The 12,987-nt window shown below is 31.1% G+C and overlaps 1 protein-coding gene across 1 annotated transcript in view; it reads left to right on the forward strand.

The window, feature by feature from the left end:
• The window catches only part of CDH10 (cadherin 10), a 286,590-nt gene that overhangs the window by 75,720 nt on the left and 197,883 nt on the right, over positions 1-12,987 (forward strand). The window contains exon 2 of the mRNA XM_074279076.1: positions 8,499-8,873. Within this exon, the coding sequence (XP_074135177.1) occupies positions 8,643-8,873 (231 nt within the window). The 5' untranslated portion in view covers positions 8,499-8,642. The remainder of the gene's footprint in view (positions 1-8,498; positions 8,874-12,987) is intronic.

Below are 12,987 nucleotides of genomic sequence, written 5' to 3' on the forward strand. Positions count from 1 at the left end.
CCAAGAGTTAATATTTTTAATGTCAAAGAGCCAAATTACTGATCATTTGTCTAGTTTGAGCTACTGAAAAAAGGTATAATAACTTTGTTTAATTCCTTGGCTGATTGCCTAGTTTCTATTTTTAGTAAATGGATATGTGAAGATTCTATTGTTTGGTTGTCCATTTCTTTAATTTTATTCAGGCAGGTTTAAAAGACTATATTTTTTGTAGTGGGAAGGAAGTTTTGGCATCATCTTTTTCAACATTTTATTTTTGCAAATGAAAAAAAAAAAAAAAAAGACCGGGTCAAATAAAAGTTAATATATTTTCTGAAGGTCACACAGTAAGCAGTAGAATTCTAAGTTGCTAGAGTTATAAGTTTGCTGTTTACAAACCTAGAGATATTTCCACTTTATATATTACCTCTTTTTTAAAGGTAGGTTATTTCTTAAGGTGAGTTTTACAATTTGACTTGAGACCCATTTCTTCCCTCAGTCAATAAATATTAAGCACCCACCAGGGTGCATTTTGTGAAGTACTGGTGATAACAACAACAACAAAAACAAAAACAAAAAACAAAATGAAAAAGTCTCTGTATTCAAGGAACTAATACATTATTAGGGGGAAATCATTATTCATTTAGATAATTAAGTTTGGCCAATTGGATTCCCAAGTGATTTCTACCAAACATTTAAAGAACAATTAATTCCGATATTATGTAAATCATTTGGAAAAATATGTAAAGAAAGAGTCCTGCTAAATTCCATTTATGACACAAATATGATACTAATATCTTAGTCAGGAAGAGTCAAAACAGAGAAAGAAAATTACAGACCAATCTCTCTAATGAATATTGATGCAAAAATTTTAAAGAAAATATTAGCAAAGAAATTATAGCAATTTATCAGCAGGATAATAAACTATAACCAAATGGGATTTATATCTGGAATGCAGGGTTGGTTCAATATCAGAGAAAAACTATTACCATAATTGACTATATCAATAACAAAACCAACAGAAATCATATAATAATCTCAAAAAATGCAGAAAAAGCTTTTGACAAAATACAGCATCCATTTCTATTAAAAACATTAGAGAACATAGGGATAAAGGGAGACTTCCTTAAAATAATAAGTATCTATCTAAAACCAACAGCAAGCATGATTTTCAATGGAGAGAAGATGGAGGCACTCCCAATAAGGTCAATGGTCAAAAAAGGATGCCTGCTATCACTACTGTTATTCAACATTGTACTAGAAATACTGGCTTTAGCAATAAGAAAAGAAAAAGAAATTAAAGGAAATATAATAGGCGATGAGGAAATAAAACTATCATTCTTTGCAGATGATATGATGATTTACTTAGAGAATTTTAGAAAATCATGCAAAAACCTAGGCAACAATTCACAGCTTTAGCAAAGCTGCAGGATATAAAATAAGTCCCTACAAATCATTAGCATTTTGTCATTGACAAAGTATATCAGCGAGAGATAAAAAGAGAAATTTCATTTAAAATAATTGTAGAAAAATATTTATATTATAAATAAATATAAATTTAAAAATAAATATAAATATATAATAATCAGTTTTTTAATAAAAATGACAATTCTGCCTAAATTGGGCTACTTGTTCAGTGCCATTCCAATTAAACTGCCAAAATTATATTATAGAACAAGAAAAAATAACAGCAAAATCCATCTGGAAGAATAAAGGTCAAGCATATCAAGAGAATAAGGGACAAAATACAGAAGATGGTGACTTAACAGTACCAAACCTAAAACTCTTTTATAAAGCAACAGTCATCAAAACCATTTAGCATAGGCTAAGAAATAGAGTAGTGGATCAGATACACAAGATACAATGAATAATCAAGAACTAATATAATCTAGTATTTGATAAACCCTTAAACCTCAGCTTCTGAAATAAAAACTCACTATTTGACAAAAATTTCTGGGAAAACTGAAAAAAAATATTATGTCAGAAACTTGGCATAGACGTACATCTCACACCTCATACCAAAATCAGGTCAAAATGGCTACATGCTTTGGAAATAAAATATGATATCATAAACTAATTAGGAGAACAAAGGATAATTTACTTATCAGACCTTTGGAGAAGGAAGGAATTTATGACCAAAGAAGAACTAGATAACATTATGAAAGGCAAAATGGATAGCTTTGATTTTGTTAAGTTAAAAAGATTTTGTGCGCGCACATACACACACACAAACAGAAACAAAATTAAAAGTAAAAAGCTAGGGGGAAGATCTTTACATTCAGTGTTTCTGATAAAAAACTAATTTCTGAAAATATGTAAAGAACTGTATCAAATTTATAAGAATACAAGTCATTCTTGAATTGATAGATGATCAAAGAATATGAACAGACAATTTTCAAATGACAAAATTCAAGCCATCTATAGTTAGTTATATGAAAAAAATGCTCTATTTTCTATTATTGACTAGAGACATGAAAATTAAAACAACTTTAAGGTACCACCTCATACCTCTCAGTTTGGCTAAGATGAAAGAAATAGAGAGCGATAAATGTTGGAGGTGATGTGGGAAAACTAGAATAGTAAATGCATTGTTGATGGTGGAAATGATCCAACTATACTGGAGAACAATCTGGAAGTATGCCCAAAAGGCTATCAAACTGTGCCCTTTCACCCAACAGTACCATTACTAGTTTTGCATTCCAGTGAAATCATACAGAAGGGATAAGGACCCACATGTGCAAAAATGTTTGTAGCAGCTCTTTTTGTGGTAGCAAAGAATTGAAAAATGAGTAGATGCCCATCAATTAGGGAATATCATTGTTTTATGAAAAATTATGAACAAACTGATTTCAGAAAGGCCAGGAAAGATTTACATGGACTGATGCTGCTTGAAAACTGAATATAAACCAACCTATTCTATGTTTTGTTCTTTTTTTCTGTTTTTTGTTTGTTTGTTTGTTTGTTTGTTTTTTTAATTTCTTCCATGGTTGTTCTCTTTTGCTATTAAAGGGAATTTTCCCTCCCAAAATGATTCATAAAGTAATACATATTAAAAATAAATGTTTTTTTTTAAAAAGCAATAGTATTAGGATTGAGATATACCATAAAAACAAGGTAAATTTTGGGGAGTGGGAAAAAGGATATGAATTGTAAAAGGTTTTGCATTTGAAATACAATTAGAGATATTTTGAGGGAAGTTAGGAATTTTGTTCAGTGGAGTTGAGGGAATATACTTTAGGTATAGGGATCTGCCTGGCAAAAGGCTTAAGATGGAAGGAGACATTCCACATGAAAAAGATGGCAAATAAATATGTTTGCCTGGATCACTGAGTACATAAAAAAAATAATGTATAATATGATTGGAAAGATAAGCCAAAGCCACTTGGTAATGTCAATGTAGATTCATGTATGCATTGGAAACACTAAGGAAACCCGGATTTTCTTAAAGAAGAAAGTAGCATGGCAACTATTGACTTTCTTGAATCAGGAAGACATGAATCACAGAGAAGAGGTAGTAAGTTCTTGTACTTGTCTATGACAGAAGTGAAAGGGTCTCAACTGGGGTTATAGCCTTCTTAGTGGAAAGGAGAAAGCATATGATTGTGTGAGAGAGAATAAAGAGCTAATGATTTCTCTGAATTTTCAAACTCATGGTGGTATAGAGAAGCTCTTTTTTTCCAACAATAGAAAATAACATGATGTTCTTTACATTGTCAAAAATGATTTCAATTTACATGGATGAATGTATTCAAAATGTAGTATGAGAAAATATTAGTCCCAGGTACAGTATTTTTAATATATTTTCTGTTAATGAATTAAATGATGAAAGAATAATGTATGGGTGCTCATGCATGTATGTATGTGTACATGTGTGTGTATATGTGTATATATGCTTGTGTATATATATGTGTGTGTATGTGCATGTTTGTGTGTTTGTGTGTGTGTATACTGGATCTGAGATATAAATAATCTTAGGACTGTGGTTATGTGTACATATAAATGGGCACATATATGTGCACACACATATATGCAATAGATACTTGATAATAAGTTGTTAATTTAGTATTTGTGTTAGTCTGATGGAAATAAAAAAGTATGATGGAAACTATGGCAGAAAGAAAAATAAAAGCAACCTTGAAGCAGGAATATAGTGCTGATATTGCCAAAAACAAGGAGAGTATTAAATTGAAGGAGAAAATAGATTGTAGAAAGTAAATGGCAATTTTCCCATTATTTCCCCATTGTACATCTTTATCGGAGTTCTCTGTACATTTCTTGTCTCCATAGCAAAGAAAGATGGAAAGAACTTGGAAGACATTCAGAGGAGAGCTATAAAGATGATTATAAGTTTAGGACCATCATAGGAATTTTATGGGGAAAAGTGAAGTAGAAAAGCTTGAGAGATGATTTAATAATTCTTCAACCTTATGAAAGACTCATGTAGAATATAATAGGCCCATAATTTCTGAGAACAAAATAAGGGAAAGCAGTTTAATATAAAAAAGAAAGACTTAGTTTAAAGACTATGAAAATATCTCAAGGAATCATAAAGTCACTTTTTAAAAAAAAGTTTTCATCCTTTCAAAGAATTTTTATGTACTCTGATATATATATATATATATGTATATATATGCATATGTGTATATACATATATATTACAATGTATAAGGGCACGATAGGGAATATAAAACGCATAATGTTTTAGCCCTGTCCTCAAAGAATTTATGGACTAGTTTAAGAAAAGTTAAAACAAAGAAAGGCACAACAACAATAAACAACAAACAAGGGCTAAGTAATGATGTAATGATACTATATGACTACTGTACAGCATTAGAAATGTTACCTCTAATGACTGTACCTCAAAGGAAATGAAAGATCATTGTTATAAAGAGTATGATTGATCTCTTGGGAATTCAGGAATGCTAATACACAATCTATGCTCAAGGTAACCTTGGCTATAGTTTGTTAAATACAAATGGACCATCTAGTCTGTGAAAATGTTACCTGAGTTTCTTATATATATATATATATATTGATTTGGAAAATGTTACACTATATCCAAGACTTATTTGGAAGCTGATAAGCTTTGCTGTGATAAATTTTACATTTATCTAAGTGAGTCCTAAGCATTTAGACTTACTGAATATTTTCCTTTAGAGAACTAATTCTGTAAATGAAGAGAAGGTAAACAGTCACCTTAGGATACAACAATGAACAACCAAATAAGAATACCCACAGAAAAGGGTAATATGTGGTTATGCTTATAAATCCATTAGGATCTAGTCCTTAATTATTTCTGTCTGATTCTGCCTCTTCCTTCTCTTGGTTGAAGGGCCAAACTGAGATATTTGTGAACTAGGATTTATAACTGAAGGGAACAAGTTATTTGTTGGTCAATGTTTAACAACTAAGTGGAGAGGACTAAGGGAAAGGGGTATTCTTAGGGAGGTACTTTTAAATTTAATCTGCATTACTGACATTTTGTCCATCATTTTCTCAAATAAACAACCAACTAATCAATAAATCAAGCCCTCATTTATTACTTTTGTTGATTTCTAAGTAAATTTCTCACTGAAAATTTAACAAATGGTTCGGGAACCAGTTAAAGCTGACTCTAGCATATTTGAAGTAGAGATAATCTACTCCTATGTCTTGATTAATGAAAAAAGGGAAGTAATTCTTTCAAAGTTAGTCAGGTAGCAAATGACAGAAGTTTATCAATAGAATGAAATGTGTCTTAGAGGTTATTGAGTGCAATCTTATCATGTTTCAGCTGAAGAAACTGAGGCTTGGAGAAATTAAGTGATTTGTCCAGCATCACAGAGTTAGGAAGTGTTTGAGCAAAATGATTTAAATCTACATGAATCCTGTAATCCTGTTTGCCTCAGTTCTTTATCTGTAAATTGAACTGGAGAAGTAAAGATCAAATTATTTTTCTTACTGCCAAACTAGTGTCCTTATCAAGAAAACCCCAAAAGAAAAAGTCAGAAGTGACTGAAAAAGGACTGAATAATTTCCTGACTTGGAGTCTAGCATTCTACTCATAAATGGATATTCAATCAAAGCATCCTAATTCAGTTTATCTTTATTCCATTGCACTGTTTCTAAGTTAGGTTGAAAGAAATTGTTGAATGTGGAGAGGGTAGATAGGAACTTATTTTAATAATGAAGAAATAATTTAAGGATTTTGACTAAAGTGATAGCTCTGAGAAGAATTAAATCTGAGAAATGGAACATTTACAGGATTATTACTCAGGAGGTGTGAAAGAGGTAGGAGTCAAAGATAATTCTGAGTATCCAAATTGGGTTAATTGAAAGAATAATGAGATAATTATGCATATTATGCAAAATAGGGCCATAAACTTAGCTACACAAGAACTTCTTTGAAAATGTGAAATCAAGAGAACTTTAGTCCATAAATTTAACCCTTTATTTATGTCAAAATATTTGTATGCTTCATTCCATTCTTTAAAAATTCTAAATAAATGTCCTAACATTAAAAAACAATAACAGAATATTAAATAACTATATATATTTATATATTATCCTGTAAGATTTGCATTAGGTAAATGCAATTTCAATTTGACCAACTAAGGTTTAAAAATTGAAGTAGAGACAATAACAAAAAACAGTCACAAGGTCCCATAGTTGTTTTTAACAAATTTTAAAAAGTTTTTCATGCTCTATCAAAAACCTGCTTTTTAGATTTTTAGATACTTATGAAAGTATATTTATAATGAATAAACACCTCAAAATAAATACATGAAGATAGTATTCATGGGGAATTTACTTTTTTATAACATTTTAATTAAGAGATTTTTCAAATATGGAATTTTATTGCTTATATGTATTATTAAATTATCATTTCACAGCACAACAAAGTTTTAGCTACAAATCACATATATGTAGAGGTAGCTCTTTAGATAAATATCAGAAAATGGCCCTCAGATTAACAGTACATACAAAGAAAATTCAGAAAACTTTAGGTTCTTTCTGTCATATCTTCAAATTAAATTTTTTTTCTTTTATCACTGAGTCTGCCTAATGCATTGAATTCCTTTTATATACTCCAAGTTTTAAATCCTAAGATAAGTTTTATTAAGAAGGTTTATTCCTGTCATGTTTTCTTTCCTCTGATGAGTATGATGCTTTCTTTTGCTATTTATAACACCCAAAGGAACTATTGTTTCAATCATTATTCCTTTTTTTCTGCAATAATTTTGCATTATCCTTTGGGGCATCTTGATTAAAAAAAAAAAACTTAATGAAAAATACTGGATTACTTATAAATTAAGTTGAGGGATAGCCCTGGAATAGAAGCAACATGAATTAACAATATAGTTAAGTCTTTTAGACAAAAGTGAACCTTCCTTTTAGCATATGTGAACATATAAATTAATACAAACAAAAATAAGATTTACTGAAACCATATGTGATAAGATGTATGTCATAACATATTCCTGGCACATGATATCATCTGCAGCTAAGTAAAATAGGGAAGAATGACTTCTCTTGTCATTTAATAATCCTACTGTTTAATTCTGCACTATACAGATCTATGGCTTTAAGGTCATTTATTCTGGGCTCTGGTCCTCTTCTATGAAGCCAAAGCATTCTTCAGCAGCTATTTGCTGCATTTGAGTTGCTACTCTGCATAATTTCTGCTTGACCAGATTTGTTTTTCTTCCTTTTAATAATATACTTATTTAACAAGTCCCTCTCCATTGTAATTTTTTCCCATAGAACTTGAACTCATTGCTATTATATATTTGCCCTTTATTCTTGACCCCATGAACATCAATTGATTTAAGGATATTTTGAACTATGGTCCTATTTATTGATAACATTATCTCTGACCCTTTGGTACTCTTAACAGATTGGGACCTCTTCCTCTTTTACCATGGAGTTGACCTGAGATATGAGGACTAATAAGTTTCACTGAATCCTTCCTCTGCACCTAAGCAGAGATAAATAGAACAAAATTTATCACTTTCCTAGTGAATTACATTATAAAATTATTTAATTCTTTATTGGCATAAATTAATAGTATCTTTAATGCATTTAAAATATGATAATTCATGAATATTTTTATTTAAGTGGAATATTTGTGGAAAGCACCTATTATATAAGGATACACCTTTATGCATTAAAATAATAACCATATAATTAAATAAAATCATATAATCCTAAAATTTTTTCTAACTTTGCTCCTATCTTAAACATTACTTTTAAGACTATCTAAGATAAATGGTATGGAAAAGAGCAATTGAAAAAAAACTGATTTTTTATAATATTTTTATATCTTTTGAAAGGGTTTAGTTATATTAATTCTTCTTCTATTCATATATCAATCAGCATATAACTGCTGTTTTCAAAATAAATCATTACCACATGGAATAAAAACCATTGTTTCATTATCAGCTGTGTGAAATAAATGAACTCTGAACTTAAATGTGAAGTTGCATATAATTATTGATAATATTTTCAACTGACAGTATATTTTCTTCTGTTTATTTTTAAAGATTGGGAAATATGAATAAAATAATGATTAACTGTTGGAAAATAATTGGATACCCTATCTACTAGAAACTCATCAAAAAGCAGTCCAGAAAGACATTGCTGTTCTCTCATCAGCCACATCGTAACCTGCCAGCAATTGGAGCACTATGAGAATATACAGAGTTATACTGTTATTTCTGCTCTGGGTGTACCTGCCAAATTTCTCTTCTACAGAGATGGTTTTTAGAAGGACTTCTGAGCCCCAAACAAAAGTTGTGAAGGCACGTACATCAGGGAGAGATGGAAAAGTGCTACACCGTCAAAAACGTGGATGGATGTGGAATCAATTTTTCTTACTTGAAGAATATACAGGCTCTGATTATCAATATGTAGGAAAGGTAAGTCTAAATGTATGTGAACTATCTTGCTATTCTTTCTATATATACTTGTCTGAAGAATATTTCTATTCAAGCTATAGGTATTCCTAAAAAACAAAACAAAACAAATCAACAACAACAACAAAAAACTTTTGTCATGATAATTACAGATGGATACAGTTTAGTAATAAAAAATGTAGAAACATTTTAGTATTGGTATTTTAATCAGTATCAGAGACTCTGTATGAATACTTAGCACTGTGCCACTTACACACTAGATGTTTATGCAAATGATTAAAGAAAGAATGCATATGGTAATAGGAAATGGTACAGCTAGATGGTGCAGTGGGTAGAGCATTGAACCTAAAAGCAAGGAAGACCTGAATTCAAATTTGGCCTTGTACATTTAAAAGCTGTATGACCCTAAGCAAGTCACTTTGCCTCAGTTTCCTCATCTGTGAAATAAGCTGGAAAAGGCAATGGCAACTCAATCAAGTGTCTTTGTCAATAAAATCCCAAGTGGGGTGGCAAATAATTAAACAACAATATGATATGGTATGAGAATGGGTGTTTTGAGGAATTTAAAAGAACTTTGAAAACTTAAATATTACATAAAAGGCTAAAATTTCCTTTATAACTAGATTTTATAGAAAAGTTTTCCATAAACAATTACCAATATTATCTCTAGAGTCTGAAGCCCTCAAAAATTTACAGATTCAGTTATTCTCAATATTTATTGAAAGCCTATTGTGTGCAAATCAGAATGTGACAACATGATGCATAATGAGGTATGGCCTTGATTTCACAAAATTTTTAACATATGTGGTTGGATTGCAAAAGAAGAGGAAAAAAATCCTGGAACACAAAGAAGTATGTAATATTATATACGAGTAGAAAAAACCAAAAATCTTCTAATTATTCATAAAAGGGAAGGACATTTTTTCTTTGAATTGACCATGAAGGAGCTAATGTGTGAATTAAGACTTGAAAGAAGAGGGTAAAACTCATAAAACTGGATAATTTGAGAAGCTATGTTTTACTTGACAATAACATGAACAAAGATCTGGAAGTAAGAAAGTTAATGGATCAATTGGGGAAAATTGAATAGTCTTGTGAAAAGCTAAAATTAATTAATATTAAGTGAAGGGCAGTGGAAGATTTGAGCTCAGGGTAATCACCTGAGACCATGAAAATGTCTTAAAAAGTTCAGGATAGAAAAGATTATTTTGACATTTGGTAATATGGATTTGTGCTGAGATGATAGCAATGAGAATGGAAGGAAGAAGGTCTGAATATGAGAAATACAGAAGAGAAAAAATTATATAATTTTAACATCAATAAATTATTATATTTTTATATTTCACCTAAGTTATTTTGCTATTACTTCCTTTGCGCTATTGTCAAAGAGTCATCCTTTAAAATAGTGGAAAAAAGGAAGAAACCATTAATTTTATAAAACTAATTAACCCCCTCCCCCAAAAGGTGATATTATCTAAAGTAATAGATTTTAAGGGGCAAAGATGATAACCAAATTTTGAGATTTTGTGATTGGGAACATGTTCAGTAGGGTTTTTGATTTTTTTTTTTTTTTTTTGGTGGGGAGGGAATAGGGGAAGATATGCTGAGACTTAGGTACATTGAAATTAAGAAAAAAGAACAAAATACAGGTTATAAATTATGAATATATGTTTATTAATATAATAAGCAATCATCAAATGGATGTCCAGCATGGAAATATAAATATTTGAGATTTAAACATAAGAGGTATGGAATCATACAATTATGAAAGAGAAAATATAAATTCTTCAGGAAATCTTGCACTTAGGAAAGTACTGAATGAAAAAGATTCACTATACACATGGAAAAATAGTTAAAGAAAATTATATAGAACTGTTGAGCTAGAATATCACATAAGCAAAAGGAAGAGAGAATTTCCATTTCTATCTAAATCTCAAGAATGATAATAACTTTAAAAATTACATTTAACAATTATGTGGTCAGAGAATCATTCAGGAAAAAATGGAAATGACTAGAGTGGATGACCTTTATGAGAAATTTAGAAAACAAAGGAAAGAAAATTTATATTATAGTAATTGGAGGTGATAGAATGATTTAGGGAATTTCAGTTTTGTCATTGAATATATTTGATTCAATATATTGTGTACAGAAAAGAAGCTAGTAGAGAGGAAAGAGTTGAAAATGGAAAGGATGAAAGATAAGGTTCTGGAGGAACTAAAAAGTAGTTATATCAAGAAAAACGTTTAGAGGTCTTTATCTGTAAAAGAAGGAGAGACATTTCATCTTATCAGAATGGAGAGGAAAAAGAGAGAATAGAAAATAATAGAGATAAAATTTGTTCAAGAAAAAAAAAAAAAGCTGATATTTCCAGATAAATCCATAATCTCATTTAAGTGAAAATCTTAATTGAATGGAAATTTAAGACATTGTATTAGGGCTTATTCTAGTCCCAGACAATTGCTAATTGGAAAATCTCATAGATGCAATGCATAAAGTATTGAACAAAGCACCTCTAAGTGAATGTTAACCAATTTACCATACCTATTGTATGTTTTAGCAAATGTCCATCCTTCTCTTTCTCTGTCTCTGGGTCTCTCTTGTCTGTATGTGTGTGTGTGTGGGGGGGAGCGGTTATTATAGAATCCTTGGGTAATCTAGGAAATCCTATAGAGCCCTTCTAAAAATAATATAAATAATATGAAAATATTATTTTTAAAGACATGAAAGAAAATATATACAACTGCAGTGAAAACCAAATATATTTAAAAACAATCATCAACACTAAAAAGAAAAAAGAAAGTTCAAGAACCCCAGGTTCTGAATTCTTGATTAGAGATTTATAACTAGTTCATAGGCCATCTAAGTGGCATAGGCTTTGAACCTGGAGTCAGGAGGATCTGAGTGCAAATTTGACTTTAGAAACTTTTCTGGACAAGTCAGCTAACCCTGATTGCCTCAAGAAACCCCAAAAGAACAAGAAACTGAAACCACACAAACAAAATATCTAATTCTGAAGAGTTAAGCTAAAGTAGGAATTTAAGCTACAAACTGATGAGGTAACTGGGAACCTCAAAATGATGAGGTAACTTGAACCAAATCATGAGATAAATACTTAATAATGAGGTATATACCTCAATAGGATTAAGTGAGGTCTAGTGGCAGGATTCGCAGTACAGGGATCACATGGAGCTCCCCTGCAACCCCCTTAGGATTCGGCGCAAGGATACAAAGTTAAATCAGGTCTAGTGGCGAGAGTCCCCTGTAAATGAATTTACAGGCCCGAAAACCTAGATGGGTAAAAGATGTTTATTGCAGGGTTTGGAAGCAAAGTTAAGGTCTGGTTAGTAAAAGGCATTAGTTAGAGGAAGATATACGCCGAAAGCGACGGGGACAGAGAATCTCTGATGCAAGCATCTTGGCTGGCATCTTTCAAATCTCTGAACCAAAGATGGTTCTAGCTTTGCTCTTTTTATCTGCTTGAAGAAGTAATGGGCGGAGCTCAGGTTAATTCCTAGAAGGCCAGATTTTTGGTGGGCTTTATCCAAGCCAACTCAGATCCAGTGGGGGGCTGGGTACAAGCCCAGACTAGTTTGACCAGATCTTGTATCAAAGTCCAAGTCCCAAAGGAAGTTGTAGATCAAACAAAGAATACCAAAGGGGCTACCGCCCTCAACACAAACCATTTTTTTTTCTCCTCTCTATATGGTTTTGATCAATGTATAGAGGAAATTTTACTTAGGAATCAAACCAAGATTGTGAAGATAGTGCACTTTTCTTTCTCTTTATTTTTCACTTAATATTACTTTTTTTCCACTATGCTCAAAAAGTTATCAAACTGTGCATACCCTTTGATCCAGCAGTGTTACTACTGGGCTTATATCCCAAAGAGATCTTAAAGAAGGGATAGGGACCTGTATGTGCAAGAATGTTTGTGGCAGTTCTCTTTGTAGTGGCCAGAAACTGGAAACTACGTGTATGCCCATCAATTGGAGAATGGCTGAATAAATTGTGGTATATGAATATTATGGAATATTACTGTTCTATAAGAAATGATCAACAGGATGATTTCAGAAAGGCCTGGAGAGACTTACATGAACTGATGCTGAGTGAAATGAGT

Source organism: Sminthopsis crassicaudata, chromosome 1 (assembly GCF_048593235.1).
Source record: "Sminthopsis crassicaudata isolate SCR6 chromosome 1, ASM4859323v1, whole genome shotgun sequence".
In the NCBI taxonomy this organism is placed as follows: Eukaryota; Metazoa; Chordata; class Mammalia; order Dasyuromorphia; family Dasyuridae; genus Sminthopsis; species Sminthopsis crassicaudata.